The sequence below is a fragment of the Oncorhynchus mykiss genome, chromosome 10, assembly GCF_013265735.2.
Source record: "Oncorhynchus mykiss isolate Arlee chromosome 10, USDA_OmykA_1.1, whole genome shotgun sequence".
NCBI lineage: Eukaryota > Metazoa > Chordata > Actinopteri > Salmoniformes > Salmonidae > Oncorhynchus > Oncorhynchus mykiss.
The window spans coordinates 37,876,599-37,897,837 of record NC_048574.1 but is presented as its reverse complement, the minus strand read 5'-3'; the positions used below and the strand labels follow the sequence as shown (position 1 = coordinate 37,897,837).

The following is a 21,239-nucleotide window of genomic DNA, read 5'->3' as shown; positions in this document are numbered from 1 at the left end:
GAAGTGGAACGACATTTATTGGATATTTCAAACTTTTTTAACAAATCAAAAACTGAAAAATTGGGCGTGCAAAATTATTCAGCCCCTTTACTTTCAGTGCAGCAAACTCTCTCCAGAAGTTCAGTGAGGATCTCTGAATGATCCAATGTTGACCTAAATGACTAATGATGATAAATACAATCCACCTGTGTGTAATCAGGCAGGGTAGCCTAGTGGTTAGAGCGTTGGACTAGTAACCGGAAGGTTGTGAGTTCAAACCCCCGAGCTGACAAGATACAAATCTGTCGTTCTGCCCCTGAACAGGCAGTTAACCCACTGTTCCCAGGCCGTCATTGAAAATAAGAATTTGTTCTTAACTGACTTGCCTGGTTAAATAAAGGTAAAATAAAAAAAATAAAAATAAAATCAAGTCTCCGTATAAATGCACCTGCACTGTGATAGTCTCAGAGGTCCGTTAAAAGCGCAGAGAGCATCGTGAAGAACAAGGAACACACCAGGCAGGTCCGAGATACTGTTGTGAAGAAGTTTAAAGCCAGATTTGGATACAAAAATATTTCCCAAGCTTTAAACATCCCAAGGAGCACTGTGCAAGCGATAATATTGAAATGGAAGGAGTATCAGACCACTGCAAATCTACCAAGACCTGGCCGTCCCTCTAAACTTTCAGCTCATACAAGGAGAAGACTGATCAGAGATGCAGCCAAGAGGTCCATGATCACTCTGGATGAACTGCAGAGATCTACAGCTGAGGTGGGAGACTCTGTCCATAGGACAACAATCAGTCGTATATTGCACAAATCTGGCCTTTATGGAAGAGTGGCAAGAAGTGGCCATTTCTTAAAGATATCCATAAAAAGTGTCGTTTAAAGTTTGCCACAAGCCACCTGGGAGACACACCAAACATGTGGAAGAAGGTGCTCTGGTCAGATGAAACCAAAATTGAACTTTTTGGCAATAATGCAAAACGTTATGTTTGGCGTAAAAGCAACACAGCTGAACACACCATCCCCACTGTCAAACATGGTGGTGGCAGCATCATGGTTTGGGCCTGCTTTTCTTCAGCAGGGACAGGGAAGATGGTTAAAATTAATGGGAAGATGGATGGAGCCAAATACAGGACCATTCTGGAAGAAAACCTGATGGAGTCTGCAAAAGACCTGAGACTGGGACGGAGATTTGTCTTCCAACAAGACAATGATCCAAAACATAAAGCAAAATCTACAATGGAATGGTTCAAAAATAAACATATCCAGGTGTTAGAATGGCCAAGTCAAAGTCCAGACCTGAATCCAATCGAGAACCTGTGGAAAGAACTGAAAACTGCTGTTCACAAATGCTCTCCATCCAACCTCACTGAGCTCGAGCTGTTTTGCAAGGAGGAATGGGAAAAAATTTCAGTCTCTCGATGTGCAAAACTGATAGAGACATACCCCAAGCGACTTACAGCTGTAATCGCAGCAAAAGGTGGCGCTACAAAGTATTAACTTAAGGGGGCTGAATAATTTTGCAAAAATGTTGGCAAAAGGTCGCAAAGTTCAAGGGGGCCGAATACTTTCGTAAGGCACTGTATTTGTACAGTGAATTTTGATGCCCCCAAAACCACAAACCAGTTATTTAAACTGTCTTTGACAACACTGTCTACTTTCTTCTCTCTTAGATGTTTATATCTGATGCATTTCAAAGTGCTTTTATTTTGTACATGAAAGAAGAACTGCTCTCTCTGAGGTAAATTACCATCTCTTATCACAGATTTTGTATGTGATGTTGCATTTGCTCCACTTGTTTTGTGAAATGGAAAGTCGTGTTTTTTTCCCATCTGATTTACACTTTAGACTGCCGGACATCCTTCCACTCCATCTTAGTGTTCTGCAGCGCCTGAGTCTTCTTCTCATCCACCTGCACATAGTCCACCCTGTGTTCATCAGCAAGGAGGGGCTTCTGGAAGACATCCCAGCAGAGTTGGTGTACAGTCAACTAAGGTAATTACATTATTCAATCAAAACCTGTATCCAGAATGGAACTACCAGTCTTACATTTTGGGTCCCGTGCGGCTCAGTTTGTGGAGCATAGCACTTTGTGGGTTTGATACTCACGGCGACCAGTATGAAAAAGTACTAAAAGGCATGCACTCACTGTAAGTTGCTCTGAAAAAGAGCATCTGTTAAATGACTAAAATGTAAATGTACATAGATTACCTTTTTCCCCTTTCCATAAAGTGAAAATCTATTTTAAATTGATGCTGTTTTGTCAGTTATTCAGTGGATATAATGCAGTCTCATAGTTGCATGTAATATGTCCCCTATGCTTCAGACTGAAGGAAAGCATTACTATTCCTTTCGCTATGTTTTTTTGCAGATTGAGAGTGAATGACTTGTCACCAAAACAATGAGTCACTGACAGTATTGTCTCACAGTATGCAGCTGACTGATTCATTACTGTGGAAATGGACACAGCTACACCTTGCAAGTGCTATTTCATTCTTATCACACATTTGCTTGAATTTGAGCCAAAACCACAATGTAATGTATTGTTTACCTCTGGACTATTGAATCCAGATGGAAGATGGGACAATAAAACCAAAAAAAATGAAATGATAGATACAATTTGTATGTTGTTCACTGTTTTAAAGTCTGACCATTATATGTGTTTTCAAATACTATTTAAATATTTATTTTGCACCCCTGCTCAGATGGTGACAGACCAATAATTTGGCTTGATTTCTAACATACGAGTCAAAGCAAAAGTGGCACTTCAAGAAAATGTCACATACAGAATACAGATAAGGAGTCACCCAAGGACCTGTTGCCTAGATACAGGCGCATGGCACATTCAAATGGAGATTGAACGATAAGAGTGAGCAAAGCAACAAATATCAGATTATTCCCCTAGATTGGTAATAGTAGCAATAATGAAAATGTATGACACCAATCTATCTACTATCATGCGTACCAATTAAGCATGCAGAGACAAAGCTGTATTACAGTAAAGGGAATTTTCCAATTAAAAAGTAATTGCCCACACACACTAGAATGACCAGAGGGAATTGTAGTGGATGATGACTGTAATTTGAAGTCCTTAAAGCTGCCAGTGGCAGCTCAAAGTGAAAGACAGGCACTTCTAATGCCGTTAAATGGTTGAATTGAGCCCATGTCTTGCTTTGGAGACAAACCCATTCCCACCATTTGACCTCTATTTATTCAATCAAGCTTACCTTTTGCACAGGAGACGGGGATGCGGAATTGAAATCCAGTGAAAGGTAGTCAAGGTTTGATCTCCTAAGCCACGGCTGGGTGGCTCCCTCGTTTGTAGAGAAGAACAGCGGCCTTGACTCCTGAAATTAAAGTAATCTCACTTACAATGAGGCTCACTTCATATTCATCTCTGAATATGTTGTCATATGGTCCACCAATGCTGAACACTTTCCATTTGTATCGCTAGTTTCAGGAGAAGATCAATTGTCATATTTTAAGCCTTTCTTGGTACTGCAAACATGAATTAATAATTGTGATGCTCAAACCTTTATTCCTTTGCTTTAGGCAGTTTGGAACTCTGAGTTTAGACACAACTGCTGAATTATTCATGGAAGGGGAGGAAAGCAGTCTACCTATACAGTGACTAGGGTACTTTTTTCTCTCTCTGTATATTGTGGAAACGAAAGTGTATATGTATAACTATTTGTGATGTCAATATACATGCAGAAGGTAACTTTACTGTTGGAATGCTGCTGGCTTCTTGGTCTCCTGTAATTCCCAGTTGTCCTTGTCTTCTCTCCAGTAGGACTTGCAGTGAATTTCTATGAACAACACAAACAAACATATCAACACACAAACAAATTAATTCATTTTTTCCTCCTTTTTTCATTTTAGAATTTGGACAGAAAGAGAGCTGAGAGTTCAGGGTGGATATAGTTATATCTCTGACTCACCCTGGCTCTGTCATGGTTCTGATCAGTGGCATATGGGTTGGACATTCTCTGATAGTGGACAGGCCCCTCAGGTCCAGTGGTGGAGGCCGGGCTGCGAACCAGAGAAACAACATGGTGAGGTGAGGCAAGCAACCCTCAAATCCTCTATCGGACAATAATGATCAGGTCTACTTTTCTCCAAACAAAGGGCATTTGTGTTGAAATAGCAATATTTCAAAAAGAGCCATGCTGCAAATACTGTCCCGAAAGAAGAGTTTCACAGACGAAGACATGTATCCAATAGTGGGTCTTGTGGGAGTCACAAGGTTCAATAGAATGTAAAACCTTATTCACTTTGCTTTCAGAAAAATACATGCTTATGAAAGCATTTTTTATGCTTCCTCTACTGAGTATGATGATTGAATAGATTATGTAGCCCTCTAGACAGGACTTTTTCCTTCCTTTTTGCTCATTACCTCTCCTGCGTGGTTTGAGATCCCTGTTGATTGGAGGTGGTTCTAAATCCCCAGGTAGACCTGCAGTGGGAAAGGGGGTGGGAGCGAGAGGGGCCTCTGTTTTGCTATTAGCCTTGAGGAAGCTGATTGTAGTGGGGCTCATAGGGATGTAGCCGTCCGACACATCTTCACCAACACAGACAGTTGGAGAGGCCATGGGCACGTACGAGTCCTCATGGCAGTTTGGACTTTGAGTGGCAATGAAACGTGGCTGCAAAAAGACAACAAGACCAGACCAACTTGGAAATGTGTAGTAGACCATGGCTTATAATGATGTAGAAAGGTCACTTGTAAATCCTGTATTGTTGTTTGACATTCAAGAATGCAAAAAATGACAGTTAACAATTATTACCGGCTATGAACTGTCCAACAACATTATGTCCAAAACATTTTGTAGTATTGAAAATGCCCATCAGTTCCCATCAATTGCAAGTACATGTGTTCTTACCAAATTAAGACTGAGCCTTTTGTTCCTGCTCCTCAGTGCACTCCCCTCAATGTCTTCTAGATTAGACAGAAATATCGCTGATGAAGGCAGTTGTGATGTTATATAACAGAAAAAATGACACTGTGTGGTTGGAAACATGATTGGTCAGAATCAATACATGTGCTGACTGTATATATTACATATACCGTATAATGTATACCAGTTTATGGAGCCAGGTATGAAGGGCCTAGACTGAAGGACTCTGCTGGTTATATACTGTACCTCTTCTGAAGTGGTCTGGCAGGCCTGAGAGAGAGATCCTCCGGGGGATGAGTGCAGGTTGGCCTGTGAGCTGCTGCCCAACCACATCCAGAGGCCCATGGGAGCCCTCATCACTAAGGTGCTCTGAGAGGTAGATAGACTTGGGGGGCAGAGGAGGGGGAGTTAGTCCATCAGTAGTTACCTCCAATATGGCAGAAGAATATGGCTTATCAAACTGGAAGATGTCGGGTGTACGGTTGAGAGTTCGAGGAGAGGAAGAGGATGACGTGGGGCCACATGGGGCGTTGAAAGTGGGGTCATGCATCCTTATGTGGGGGAAGGGGGACGAAGATGGTCCAGTGTGGGGAAAGGGAGACGGAGATGGTCCAGTGTGGGGAAAGGGGGACGGAGATGGTCCAGTGTGGGGAAAGGGGGACGGAGATGGTCCAATGTGGGGAAAGGGAGACGGAGATGGTCCAGTGTGGGGAAAGGGAGACCGAGAAGGATCAGGTGAAGAGAAGACATCTTCTGTAGTAGCGTCTGATGAATTCTGTTCCAGAGATCGCTCAGAGTTTGAAAAGCTGTCACATCTATAAAAGAAAGAAAAAGGAAAACACAGTGCTTATCGTTTATCATCATTAAAACAATGTGTGGATATGGTGTCCAGTTTGAGGTTTGAGAAGTATAGACTACATACCTAAAGATGCTGAACCTCCCTGTCTCACACTGTGAGAGGAAGAGGTAGTCCATTGGATGGTTGGGATTCATCAGGCTGGGCATCTCAACTCTGCTGTTGCCATAGGCCATGAAGTCATGGTTGGAAATGAATGACATATTTCGGGAGAGAGCAGGTGAAGGCTGCTGGGAGGTTGGGTTGTGCGAAAAACCTTCCTCTGATTCTGAAAAAACAGATATGTGGGGAGAGAGCAAGAGAGAGAGAATATAAGAAATAGAGGGAAAAGAGAGAAGAAATCCATAGTTTCTACATTAGTTCTGAGCTGGCTCAGAATGATGTTACATTCATTAGGCCAGAGTCAAACAGGAATCCTAATGTGTCTCTTGACAAATGTGATCCCTGAGACGTAGTTGTCAATGATCTCCAGCAGGTGGCAGTGGAATGAATTTGAGCAGTGCTTCAAATGCATTTCCTCTTGTCCATGCCCCTTTACCGCATGCATATAAACATTATCTTACCAGCACCATAAAACATAAGAATGAGAAGAAAAAAGACCAGGAAAAATATGGAAAAAAAGAAAGACCATTCTTAACTTCTCCAAACCATATATAATACATATTTTGTGTCTGTGTTTACAGCGCATTCAGAAAGTATTCAGACCCTTAACTTTTCCCACATTTTGTTAGTTTACAGCCTTATTCTAAAATGGCTTAAATAGAAATGTCCTCATCAATCTACAGACAACCATCTCTGCAGCACTCCACCAATCAGGCCTTTATGGTAGAGCGGCCAGCCGGAAGCCACTCCTCAGTAAAAGGCACATGATAGCCTGCTCGGAGTTTGCCAAAAGTTTGCCAAAAGACTCTCAGACCATGAGAAACAAGATTCTCTAGTCTGATGAAACCAAGATTGAACTCTTTCACCTGAATGCTAAGCATCATGTCTGGAGGAAACCTGATACCATCCCTATGGTGAAGCATGGTGGTGGCAGCATCATGCTGTGGAGATGTTTTTCAAATGCAGGGACTGGGAGACTAGTCAGGATCGAGGGAAAGATTAACGGAGCTCAGACTGGGGTGAATGTTCACCTTCCAACAGGACAACGACCCTAAGCACCTAGCCAAGACAATGCAGGAGTGGCTTCGGGACAAGGCTCTGAATGTCCTCGAGTGGCCTAGCCGGAGCCCGGACTTGAACCTGATCGAACATCTCTGGAGAGACCTGAAAATAGCTATGCAGCAACGATCCCCATCCAACCTGACAGAGATTGAGAGGATCTGCAGAGAATAATAGGAGAAACTCCCCAAATACAGGTGTGCCCAGCTTGTAGCATCATGCCCAAGAAGACTCAAGGCTGTAATCGCTGCCAAAGGTGCTTCAACAAAGTACTGAGTAAAGGGTCTGAATACTTATGTAAATGTGATATTTCAAAATGTCTAAAAACCTGTTTTTGCTTTGTCATTATGGGGTATTGTGTGTAGATTGATGAGGGGGGAAACAATTTAATCAATTTTAGTGTAAGGCTGTAAAGTAACAAAATGTGGAAATTGTCAAGGGGTCTGAATAATTTCCTAATGCGCTGTATTGCTGTGTTTTTGAGTTTTCTACTGAAAATGTTTGAGGCAAGGTGCTGACTAGTGGAACACAGCTATAACTATTTGTTTTCTTATAAAATAGTTTTAGTTGAGCAGTGAGACATGCAGACAGGAGCGTGAGATCTATATGGTCAGGATATAAGGGGAAACATCCATGTTATCATCATTCACATGTTGCTTAAGTAGTATTTCACTTAATCATGGGTAATCATCTCTGCTTGGCTTTCAGTAACTGAGTTCATTATAGTTATAAAGACCTAGTACGGGTGTCAGTATGGGGGAGATAACATGGGTTTGATCTATAAACGGTTTGTATATTTCTATTTCTACAGACAATGTCAATTTCTACAGACACTGTGAAAGAATTTATACTGAATGCTCTAGTTAGTTATGTATTTATAAGACTCATACTGTAACATCAGGCAGAGCCTATACTTCTTATTTTTTCAGCACATGAAACAGCAGATAAAAATAAACAATTGTGTCAGTATCTCTTGTGTGTTTCTTTCACAATGGATTTATCAGTGTGTGGATTGAATTACGTTCACATTCATACATTTAGTATTTTCTTCTTGTTATGTGTAATGAATAGTCAACAAGTTCAGAATTTCATTGACTTCATGTCTCTCACATTGTGTTCTCTTTCCCAGTTATGTGTAAACCTGGGGTTTGCAACTGTTCCTCTGGGCTATAATCTCTTATCTTTGTCTGGATATCATGTAGTCTGCCCTATCTGCTCCACACAGACAACAATGTTTTACTAAATGTTCCAACTGCCAACTCTTATTAACTCCAAACCAGGGAGAGAGCTGTGGAAAAGACATGAAGGCAAGAGAGTATGGTTTCTAAGTGTTCAAGCTTCCACCTCCAACTGTTCAAGCATCACCATGGCTGAACCTCCATGCCTGTAGAGAGTTGTAATGTCTATGGCACTATGAGTTTCACAGAGAAAGATAGCTAGTAACGTAATTGGGTAAAATACATCCGATTTTACTGCAGCTCTGTCCACCGCTTAACTATGTTTGTAATAAAAAATACAGAAAAATGTCACTTTGGTACATTTTTCAGATGTAAGTGGTGTCTTTTCAAAATGTTGAAGTTAATCTCAAACTAGTTTTTATTATATATAATTAGTAAAACTTTATTGGTGTATATCACCTTGTCACACCTGTCTTTGTGATTGTCTCCACACCCCTCCAGGTGTCGACCATTATCCCCTGTGTATTTATACCTGTGTTCTCTGTTTGTCTGTTGCCAGTTTGTCTTGTTTGTCAAGTCCAGCATTTTTGTTTTCAGCTCCTGCTTTTCCCAGTCTCTCTTTTTCATGCCCTCCTGGTTTTGACCCTTGCATGTCCTGACTCTGAGCCCGACAGCCGACCTGTACCTTTGCCCCACCTCTGGATTATTGACGTCTGCCTACCCTGAGCCTGCCTGCCGTCCGGTACCGTTGCCCTACCTCTGGTTCACTGACCCCTGCCTGCCTTGACCTGTAGATTGCCTGCCCTTGTTGGACTATTAAACCATTGTTAATTTGACGTGTCTTCATCCTGGTCTTACATTCATACCTGATACACCTTTTCTATGTGACTTTTCAACTGATACATTATCACATATCTCTCTGCTTAACAAAATCCATCAGTTTACAGTGTATTTCAGATAATGAGTGGAATATATTGTTATATCACCCAGGTATTTCAGCAGTGCATTGACTGGACACTTCCGGTTTCTTTTATAGTGTTTTTCACTCTGTGTATTTAAATACTTTATTCTCTACATAACTCATTATAATATACTGTATCTGCTACTGTACATTGTATTTTTGTTATACTGTTTATACACACTGTCTATTTATATGCTGGATTCTTGACATAGCTCACTGTAATAAATCTATTGCTGTACATATCATCCTTAATACATATTTGTGGTGTATATACGGATAGATTGTGTTTGGATTACTTATTTAGTGTTATTTGGGTTGTTAACTTAAGGATCTAACCCTTTAAAAAAAATGTTTGCCTAAAATAACATCTACATCTAGATGCCTGTAGCTCAGGACCTGAAGCAAGGATATGCATATTATTGATATCATTTGAAAGGAAACACTTTGAAGTTTGTGGAAATGTGAAATTAATGTAGGAGAATATAACACATTAGATCTGGTAAAAGATAATACAAAGAAAAAAACATGTTTTTTTGAAATACATCTTTGAAATACAAGAGAGAGGTCACAATGTACTATTGCCGGTTAGGCGCAATTTCGATTTTGGCCACTAGATGACAGCAGTTTATGTGCAGAATTTTAGACTGATTCAATGAACCATTGCATTTCTGTTCAAAATGTTGTATCAAGACTGCCCAAATGTACCTAATTGGTTTATTAATACATTTTCAAGTTCATAACTGTGCACTCGCCTCAAACAATAGCTTGGTATTCTTTCACTGTAATAGCTACTGTAAATTGGACAGTGCAGTTTTTAATTAACAATAATTTAAGCTTTCTGCCCATATCAGATATGTCTATGTCCTGGGAAATGTTCTTGTAGCTGGGAGGGGTCACCGATTTTGTATAGGTTAATTGAATTCGTTCTGACATTTCTTGATTTCTTGATTTTAGTTTTTGATTTACTTGTGTACTTTTTAAAAAACATTTTACTGCACTGTTAGAAGTTAGTAACACAAGCATTTCGCCACACCCGCTATAACATCTGCTAAACTATGTATGTGACCAATACACTTTGATTCGATTTGAGTTGATTATTTCCAAATGGTAGCACATAGAGTGACTTTCCACTTTGTACTATTGAAGCACACTGGTTGAAGTATTTACAACCACATCCATATATGATTTGGTTTTGACCTTCCAATGTAAATTGATGTAAATGTATACATTTGTGAAAAAATATAGATTTGTACAGTGCTCAGCTACATACACTGAACAAAAATATAAATGCAACATGAAACAATTTCAAAGATTTTATTAAGTTGCAGTTCATATAAGGAAATCAGTCAATTGAAATAAATAAATGAGGCCCTAATCTACGAATTTCACATGGCTGGGAATACAGAAATACATCTGTTGGTCACAGATACCTTAAAAAAAGGAAAGGGCGTGGATCAGAAAACCAGTCAGTATTTGGTATGACCACCATTTGCCTCATGCAGCGAGACACATCTCCTTCGCATAAGGTTAATCAGGCTGTTGATAGTGGCATGTGGAATGTTGTCCTACTGCTCTTCAACGGCTGTGCGAAGTTGCTGGATATTGGCGGGAACTGTTACACGCTGTTGTACACGTTGATCCAGAGCATCCCAAACATGCTCAATGGGTGAAATGTCTGGTGAGTATGCAGACCACTGGGACATTTTCAGCTTCCAGGAATTGTGTATAGATCCTTGCGACATGGGGCAGTGCATTATCATGCTAAAACATGAGGTGATGGTGGTGGATGAATGGCACGACAATGGGCCTCAGGATCTCATCACAGTATCTCCATCTATAAAATGCAATTGTGTTCATTGTCCGTAGCTTATGCCTGCTCATACCATAAACCCACCTCCATCACAGCACTCTGTTCACAACGTTGACATCAGCAAATAGCTCGGCCACACGAGGCCATACACGCTGTCTGCCATCTGCCAGTTACAGTTGAAACCGGGATTCATCCGTGAAGAGCACACTTCTCCAGCGTGCCATTGGCCATCTAAGATGAGAATTTGCTCACTGAAGTTAGTTACGACGGCAAACTGAAGTCAGGTCAAAACCCTGGTAAGGACGACGAGCACGCAGATGAGCTTCCCTGAGACGGCTTCTGACAGTTTGTGCAGAAATTCTTTGGTTGTGCAAACCCAGAGTTTCATCAGCTAGTTGGCTAGTCTCAAACGTTCTCACAGGGGAAGAAGCTGGATATGGAGGTCCTGGGCTGGCCTGGTTACACGTGGTCTGTGTTTGTGAGCTGGTTGGACGTACTGCCAAATTCTCTAAATCGATGTTAGAGGCGGTTTATGGTAGAGAAATTAACATTCAATTCTTTGGCAACAGCTCTGGTGGACATTCCTGCAGTCAGCATGCCAATTGGACACCACTCAAAACTTCAGACATCTATGGCATTGTGTTGTGTGACAAAACTGCACATTTTAGCTTCTTGACATGCCACACCTGTCAGGTGGATGGATTATCTTGACAAATGAGAAATGGTCACTAACAGGGATGTAAACACATTTGTCCACAAAATTTGAGAAAAATAATATTTTTGTGCGTATGGATCATTTTTGGGGTCTTTTATTTCAGCTCATGAAACATGGAACCAACACTTTACAAGTTGTGTTTATATTTTTGTTCAGTGTATGTAAAATAGGCACTGTATTGTTTTGGTTCAGTACAGTAGTTATCTGTTTTGAGACGTTTGATTAAGTGACAGTTAAATGTACTGTTAACAAATGACAAGACAATCATATAAAAAGTAATATGAATATTGCATTGTGAAAAGAAAATACTTGAATATTGAAAGAGTTATTTGTTGCAGTGAACAAGTGACTTTGTGAATTTGTTTGTTGTACAGATGTAGGATCTTAATTTGAGACAATTTGCTACATCAGGAATATAATTATTTAGCAACAGAAAATGTGAATTGTTATGTAGATTTGAATTAATGAACATCTTTGTAGGGGTTGATACATTTTTCGTAAGGGAAAATCAAGTCAGAAATTTCTAAGTGGAAGTTACAAACTTCAGAAGCCTTTTAAAACTCAAATACACTACAAGTTTTAAACGTCCCGCATTGTAGGAAAGATCCTGCAACAGGGTGATCAAATTAAGATCCTACATCTGTACTTCAACTGAAAATTAGTTTTGAAACATGAGTCATTTTGATTATCTGTTTACATTGTTGTACGAAGAGTTGTACCCCACACTAGTTAAAAATGTACCACACACTAGGGAAAAATGCATCAAAGTGATTGAAAAAAACTGTAACACTCAGAACCTCTCTGCAAAATCATTTGATTATTGCTACAACATTGAGGTAGGTGAGTGCGTGCATGTATGCATGTGAGTGCTTTCCTACTTGCGAGTTTGTGTGTGGTGTGTGTGTGCATACATCTTTGTATTTCTATCATTTAGTGTGCATGTATAGTGCATTAGGACATTTTTCACACCCCTTCCCCTTTTCCACATTTTGTTACATTACATTATTTTAAAATTGATTACATTTAAAAAAAAATCCTCATCAATCTACACACAATACCCCATAATGACAAAGATGTGTGTGCTGCCCATGCGTGAACAGCACATTCGGAAAGTATTCAGACCCTTAACTTTTCCCACATTTTGTTAGTTTACAGCCTTATTCTAAAATGGATTAAATAAAAATATCCTCATCAATCTACACACAATAGTCCATATTGACGAAGCGAAACATAAAAAAAAAAGGTTTTGCAAATGTATTACAAATAAAAGCTGAAATACCTTATTTACATAAGTATTCAGACCCTTTGCTATTAGACTCGAAATTGAGCTCAGGTGCATCCTGTTTCCATTGATCATCCTTGACAGTGGTGACGTGTCATTTAGGGCAGGTAGGGCAGAACCCCACCTGTTTTGAGACACACCTGTTTAGCTATACAAAAATATATATATAATTTATTTTTGTGGGCCTGTTTTGCATGTTATTTTGGCATTAAAAATGTGTCAAATGTCAGTCTGCAAATTATGTAAAAAAGAATAATAATTTAGTTAATAAAGCCACGGACAAACATCTCTTGAGACACTACGTCACTGCAAAATGTACAGTTAGAGCTCGAACATTCAAGCCCCTTGGGTGCAGCCATAGACTTAAATTAGAAGTGCCCATCCAAGAAGGCTCAAAGTCATTGGCCACAGATATACTGTATCTACCGCAGCTTTGATTAGACTGATCATGTCAACATCATACTTTCAAAAAGGAGTGATCATCATGCATCAAGTCGGCAATCTACTGGCAAAATCCTTTTCAATCAATCCTTTTCAAAAATATAGATAAAACGTTTCAGTGCTCATCGGCCATTGGACATAAACATTACACAACAAATTGGAAATCACAAATTAAACAATGAGTGCTAAAGCAACACTGCAGCCCCAGGTTCGATCCCAGGCTGTGTCACAGCCGACTGTGACCGGGAGACCCATGAGGCGGCACACAATTGGTCCAGCAACGTCCGGGTTAGGGGAGGATTTAGTCCCTTTCCCCCTCATAAATTAGCCTACTATTCTGATTTGGTGGTACACATGTAGCCTATAGCCTGTTTTAGAGAAATGTAATCATTGAATATTGTAAGAGCTTTCATTGTCTGCTTATATGCCCACTTTATTTATCCTACGTTCTGAATTCTGTCGCTGTACATTTCAAAAGTGCTGAACATTTTTTTATATTGACTACGTTCGTCCTAGCTCGCTCATTAATGTCTTGATCCAAATTACGGATTCACTTTTATCCGCTCCTCATCCCCTTATGCCATAGTTTGTTCTTCTCAGTTGTCGGTAGGAACCACATTTGTTTTAGCAAATCAGTCATATCAGCTATGTTTTTTTAAAGACTGTAAATTAATCTGAATGAACTGTTTCGCTGCCAGAAAAGGCTCCGATGATAGCCAGGTGTAGCAGTGATAAGGATTCACTACATGGTGCTGAAAAGATTGGGACATCTTTATGTAGGCCCTAACAGTTTGTTGGCACCATTTGTCACCGTTATAGTGCAATTAATTTATTGTTAAGTGTGGTGTCGTGCTGTGTAGTGGCTTTGCTGGCAATGTGGGAAGTTTGCCCCACCAAGATGTACATGCTAAAATCGCCACTGATCCATGAGATGTTTCTACAACTTGATTGGAGTCCACCTGATGTAAATTCTATTGATTGGACATGATTTGGAATGGGACACACCTGTCTATAAAAGGTCTCACAGATGACCGTGCATGCAGAGCAAAAACCAAGCCATGAGGTCGAAGGAATTGTCCATAGAGCTCCGTGACAGAATTGTGTCAAGGCAGAGATCTGGAAAAGGGTAACAAAAAATCTCTGCATCATTGAAGGTCCCCAAGAACACAGTGGCCTCCAATGGAAGAAGTTTGGAACCACCAAACCTGCCAAACTGAGCAATCGAGGGAGAAGTGCCTTGGTCATGGAGGTGACCTGACAGAGCTACGGAGTTCCTCTGTGGAGATGGGAGAACCTTCCAGAATGACAACCATCTCTGCAGCACTCCACCATTCAGACCTTTATGGTAGAGTGGGCTGACGGAAACCACTCCTCAGTAAAAGGCACATGACAGCCTGCTTGGATTTTGCAAAAAGGCACCTTAAGGACCCTCAGACGTTGAGAAACAAAATTCTCTGGTCTGATGAAACCAAGATTCAACTCTTTGGCTTGAATGCCAAGCGTCACATCTGGAGGAAACCTGGCACCATCCCTATGGTGAAGCATGGTCGTGGCAGCATCATGCTGTGAGGATGTTTTTCAGCAGCGGGGACTCGGAGACTACTCAGGATCGACGGACAGATGAACGAAGCAAAGTACAGAGAGATCCTTGATGAAAACCTGCTCCAGAGCACTCAGGACCTCACCTACCAACAGGACAACGACTCTAAACACATAGCCAAGACAACCTAGGAGTGGCTTTGGGACAAGTCTCTGAATTTCCTTGAGTGGCCCAGCCAGAGCCCAGACTTTAACCCTGAACGAGCATCTCTGGAGAGACCTGAAAATAGCTGTGCAGCCGATGCTCCACATCCAACCTGACAAAGCTTGAAAGGATCTGCAAAGAAGAATGGGAGAAACTCCCCAAATACAGATGTGCCAAGCTTGTAGCATCATACCCCAAAAGACCTAAGGCTTTAATCAATTCCAAAGGTGCTTCAACAAAGTACTGAGTAAAGGGCCTGAATACTTATGTAAACGTAATATTTCCGTTTTCATTTTTAATACATTTGCAAAAATGTATAAAATTAGTTTTTCTTTGTCATTGTGGGGTATTGCCTTCAGATTTATGAGGGTAAAAAACAATTTAATCTGAATGCTTTCCGAATGCACTGTACATCAGGGTCCCTTTGCAAAACCGGTTATAACCTCCAGAGCCTTTCCTGGTTAAATAAAGGTTAAATAAAATATATTCTGCTCATACTATTCATAAAATTGTTTACCATCAATAAATCGTATGTATTTCAATGTCATTGCATAAGTGACAAAAGTACATTTCTTGAGCCCAATAACTTTATCGGCCCAAAACTTTATCGGCAGTAATCCACTTGTCCTGCAGCAGTAATGATTGAAACATCTCCTTTAAATGCAATGCAAAACTGCACATGACAAATTAATATTGTCCATTCATTGATTTACCAGTCATCATCAGATTACCACCTAAATGGTATGTTATCTCAGTCTTGAATTTATATATCCTTCCTTAAACATGCCTACATGTCACGTTCTGACCATGGTACTTGTGTGTTTTCCTTGTTTTAGTGTTGGTCAGGACATGAGCTGGGTGGGCATTCTATGTTGTGTATCTAGTTGGTCTATTTCTATGTTTGGCCTGATATGGTTCTCAATCAGAGGCAGGTGTTGGTCATTGTCTCTGATTGGGAACCATATTTAGGTTTTGTGTTGGGATTTGTGGGTGGTTGTTTCCTGTCTCTGTACCAGATAGGACTGGGGGGAGTTTGCCACGTTTATTGTTTTGTAGTGTGTTCATGTTTGAGTTTCTCTTATTAAAAAACCATGGACACTTACCACGCTGCGCATTGGTCCTCTGATCCTTCTCGCCTCTCCTCTTCAGACGAAGAGGAGGAGGAAAACCCTTACACTACATGACTACTCTGTCATAGGATGAAAGCCTCCAACAATAGTTGAATACCAAACTATGTTTCTCTATATTCTTTGTTGAAATTGAACACATAAATGTGATTTTGTAACTAATACTAATAATTCATTTAATTTGTAAAGTGCATTTCTTACACCCAAGGCACCTAAACTGTAACTGTAATTATCTGTGTCTCTGTACGAGTTCCTTACCTGTCCCATCATCCATACTCAGAGGTCCAAAGTGACAGATCTCCCTGATCTGACTGACCCAACTGTTCATCTCCTCCTCAGTCTTGGCCACCAGGTAGAACATGCGAGACGACGTCTTGACAACAAAGAGGTGCTGGTTCTGGAACTCCCTCTTGACCAGGCGTTGCTCCGTCTGCATCTGAACCTCACACTCTCTCAGGTCGATGGTGCGGATGGGCTTCTTTGAGGTCTTGTTTCGGTAGTACTCCAACACATCTGGGTTCCCACTCATACGTCCTCTTTGAAGAACAAACCAACGTCTCCTCCATGCCTAGGGGACAGGGATTTACACAGATTAACATACTGTACTGTTGCATCTTGTATGTATAGACAAATCAATATAATACAATTATTCTGCACACATATGTAGACTTGTTGCCTTAGTTGGTTAGTAACCTTAGAAATATTTGGTTGGTAATCATGGTTGGTGTATTTTTATGTGACTTTAGGTTCAACCATGGCCTCAGCCATAGAATGTTGCTGTTCTCTATCAATGTTTATTTCATAGTTTATCAACATAACCATCAGTGAAACATTTTAACATGGTAGCTCAATACTGAAAAATGTGAACTATTTTTATGTCCCCTGACTGTGACTAAAGATTCTTTGTACAAAGCACTGTCTTTATCCTCATGTAGTTTCCAGCATTGTGACCTGTGTCAATCAGTTTATGTCACACGCATTGCATCGGGAAACATACATTTTTAGTCATGGAAAATGTACCACCGCTCTTCTGACCACGTTCATTTAGCAACACAACCTTAATTTACCACAGCTATAGACAACACCCCTTTTCTTGCTTTTGGTACGGTTGTTGTGAGGAACTGACAACAACGTTTCCCAGAAGTGCTGAGAAGAGGAAGTTAATTCTATGTAGAAGAGAATGTCTGACACGAACAAAAAGCTAATTGTACTGCAGTGTGGGTCACTACCGTATTGGGGGAGATTAAAAAGGCAACCTCTTTTTCTGCTGAAGTTTTTCATGCCAGAATGGATACCGATTAGTATAGGAGGGGTTTTTGTTTTCAGTAATGCTATGAGAACGTGATGCTTAGCTGGCTCTCTTCAATTTGATACTGGAATAAGTAGGCCTAACTGAAGTACTTCAAAATGTTGGTCTTGACCTCGTGGTCACTCACATGGGCTATGAGTCATATGTCCATCTATATACTAACTGTCAAATATTCATGACTGACTTCCATAGGCCTACTGCGTCTGTTCTTCAATCTTCACCCATGTACTATTTAAAGTCATTTCCAATGCCACCTTTGTAGCAGCAGTTGTATATTTTTACACCGTTGACTAATACATTCAGTATTCAGGTGATTCATGCATTATTCTACCTGTCAAACATCTGTTGTCATGGAACACTGGATGGTCTGAAATGAAATCACAGGTGTTTTTGAGCTTTGAGAGTACATTTAATGAAACATCCTATCATGAAGAAGAAATGTGATTTGTTTTGAAGAGGCAGTGGTATTAGCATATTGGCAACAACACTTTTTGTAGTTGTCTGTGTTACACTATTATTCTTATCTCAGTTGACAACGGAAATGTGTGCTATAACCCACCAGCTACCAAATTCAGGAATATATTGTTTATCTTTGTGATGATCTTTCAAGAGAGCTATGAACATGCTCAGAACGTTTGTTTGAAACCAAAACTCTGTCTTGTTGTGCCCACACTCATATTCAAATCAATCATAAACAGTGAACAAGTTGTAAATCCTCATTTGCATCACACAGTGCTAGGAAAGAGGACAGAGATACAGAGAGTAGGTGCAGCTCATGTTCATCATCAGTGCTACATGTTCAGTATGTCAAAGCATATTTAAAATGCATGATGTGAGAATAATTAACACACACATATGCATGCACACACTAGCACACGCACTCTACACACACGTACATTGCAATATTGTTGTATGGTGGTGTTATACATTTTGTATTCTAGATATGTGGTGGTGTAATAATGTTATATGATGTACCGTTTTATCTCTGGTTTTATTTGTGATGTGAGTGTAATGTGTTTGGACCCCAGGAAGAGTAGCTGCTGCCTTGGCTGCAGCTAATGGGGATCACTAATAAAAACAATACAAACATCCCCTAACGGGAAATATCCTCACACTCTAGAACCCTCTACAGAATCATGCATAAAAACACTTCCTTGTTGTGGTGATAATGGCCTTATTGAGTGCGAACTCAACTCTGCTAGAAGATAAACTAGGCCTGTTCTATTGAGAGGGATGTTTTTAAACCATACCATTTTTGTATGGAACATGTTTCCTAATGATTTTTTTTTATAAAATTAAAACTTTGAACTATTTTACCTCTACAGATCTGTCACGTTCTGACCTTAGTTCCTTTGTTTTGTCTTTGTTTTAGTATGGTCGTGGCGTGAGTTGGGGTGGGCAGTCTATGTTTGTTTTTCTATGTTGTATTTTGCATTTGGCCTGGTATGGTTCTCAATCAGAGGCAGGTGTCGTTAGTTCTCTGATTGAGAATCATACTTAGGTAGCCTTTTCCCACCAGTGTTTGGTGGGTGATTGTTTTCTGTGTCTGTGTGTTCCACACGGAACTGTTTCGGTTTTCCTTTCTGTCTTTCAATTTGTTATTTTGTATTTTTCGTGTTCAGTGATTTTGTTCATTAAAACATGACGAACACTTACCACACTGCATATTGGTCCGATCTCTCATACTCCTCGTTAGAGGAGGACGAATCCCGTTACAAGATCCTTTCATTTGTTTTGTTTACCCTTACTCAGGCATTGTCTTTTTATTTAAATGTGGTTAACTTATGTACTTATGTATGTTAACTTATGGGCCACTGACAATGCTAGCTGTGACCTCTGTGTGTTGGAGAATTGAAACTGTCTGTGACTTTCACTCTCTGAGTCTCATCATTAGTGTTTCTAAGAGCTAGCTGCTCTGGGCCTTCACTTGCTTTGTGTAGGGAGTGATGAGTCCAATGTATGCCCACACACTTTTCTCTTGTGTATGGTTAGTCTGGTCCTTGCAAACGGAAACATTGTTCTTCCGGTTTGTCTGTGTCCTCCACAAAGCCCTTGAACTATTTTCCACCAAATAGTATTTCTGAAGTGACTCTCCTTCCAGTGAATTACCCCCTTAATCTGTGCTAGTTTTCAGAAAAGCCATCCTCTTCTCTACTCTGTAGTGCAAACAGAGTGCAAAAAGCCATCATAAAGCCTGGTAATTTCTGCCTGTCGGGTCATTCTGTACTGCTTGGCAGCGACAGTACTTCCCATGTTTTGCAATACACACCCAAATTTCACAGAATGAGAGGCCAACAGTCTCAACACATATCCCAGAATGGGTGTCCTCCCCCTTTCCTCCCTACACAACAACATTCTCACATGACCCCTACAGAAACATTGCAGATTGCCAGGCACTTGTCCCAGTTCACTTTTGGTCAAACATGCTAATCCAGACATGTTAACATTAGAGTATAATACACTTGAATTATTAATAAGAGGTAAACCCATCTGCAAAAAATATTAAATTCTAAACAAAGTTAAAAATGGTAAACATTATGGTTTATAAGCAGTTTGATATGTTTAAAATACGTGCATTTACTGAAGGAGATTAAAATGCTATTTTCACAGTGCATTAATGAATCACATCAGCATGACCAGCAGTTATAACAGCATGTCCTACAGTATGTAATGGCCACTACTATAATGAGGAGGAAGACACTGGTGAGGTTGCATGAAAACACTGTTTACAAAAAGGCATACAATGGTCATTATTCTACATGCCTCTGCAAGCTTCATTTCAGAAAAGAAACCAACAGTATCTTGTGAACTAACGGCATAGCAGTGCAGCTGTGTTGATAACTGAGAAACACACACACACACACACACACACACACACACACACACACACACACACACACACACACACACACACACACACACACACACACACACACACACACACACACACACACACACACACACACACACACACACACACATTGTTCTGTCTGCAGCATGAACTGGTACTACTATACTGCTTGGCTATAATGCATCACAATAGCACAGAAGCCAGCAACCCGCCCAGTCTGTTCCCCTACTCACGTATCTCTTTAGTTTCTTCTCAGGGGGAGATTTGATGAGCCAGCCAGTGCAGACCACATCCCCTGCACTCATCTTGACTGCAGAGGGAATCCGGCGTGTTTTCTGGATATAATTGTCTTTAGCACTGATGGCTGCTGCTGCTGTGAAACTGTGAGCAGCACCAGGCGATTCCTGTGTTCTTGTATACAGCCTACAGCCGTACCAAAAGGAGGAAGTCAAGCCATTGATCACACTGACAGACAAGGGGAGATGGAGAGAGAGAGAGGGAGGGAGGGAGGGAGGGAGGGAGAAAAAGGAGGGGAAGAGAGAGAGGGGGAGATGTGTGTATGCTTGTCTGTAGATGTGTGTGGGTCTGCAGATTGTGTGGGTCTGACAGAGAGAGTGAGTAAGTGTGTGTGTGAGAGAGAGAGAGAGAGAGAGAGAGAGAGAGAGAGAGAGAGGAACATGTGCGTGTGTGTGTGTGTGTGGGTGTGTGTGTGTGTGTGTGTGTGTGGTGTCTGTCTGTCTGTCTGTCTGTCTGTCTGTCTGTCTGTGTTTACAGAGAAAAGACCAGCACATGAGAAATTTTTTTTCTAAACTGAGCAGCACTCGTGGATGAGCTGTAGTTGAACTGTGTCTGGCTGAAAAGTGCTGTGGAGGGAGTTTCATGAGCCATCTGTCACATCAGCCCTTGCAATGTTCAATATCTT

The 21,239-nt window shown here is 40.6% G+C and overlaps 1 protein-coding gene across 2 annotated transcripts; it reads right to left on the bottom strand.

Moving 5' to 3' along the window:
- Nucleotides 1-1,462: 1,462 nt before the first annotated feature.
- On the bottom strand, nucleotides 1,463-20,910 carry LOC110533825 (GRB2-associated-binding protein 3). 2 transcript variants are annotated; one of them, XM_021618359.2, is made up of 10 exons: nucleotides 20,551-20,910; nucleotides 16,416-16,725; nucleotides 5,805-6,006; nucleotides 5,129-5,697; nucleotides 4,868-4,920; nucleotides 4,381-4,630; nucleotides 3,926-4,016; nucleotides 3,712-3,793; nucleotides 3,212-3,331; nucleotides 1,463-1,938 (listed from the first exon to the last, which is right to left on the bottom strand). In XM_021618359.2, exons 1-10 carry the CDS (start codon nucleotides 20,620-20,622, stop codon nucleotides 1,822-1,824), a joined length of 1,866 nt encoding a protein of 621 aa, XP_021474034.1. In that variant the 5' UTR covers nucleotides 20,623-20,910; the 3' UTR covers nucleotides 1,463-1,821. The 2 variants fall into 2 exon arrangements, with proteins under 2 accessions (XP_021474034.1, XP_021474033.1); XM_021618358.2 differs by having other exon boundaries at nucleotides 4,868-4,923; nucleotides 20,551-20,904.
- Between the last annotated feature and the right edge of the window lie 329 nt (nucleotides 20,911-21,239).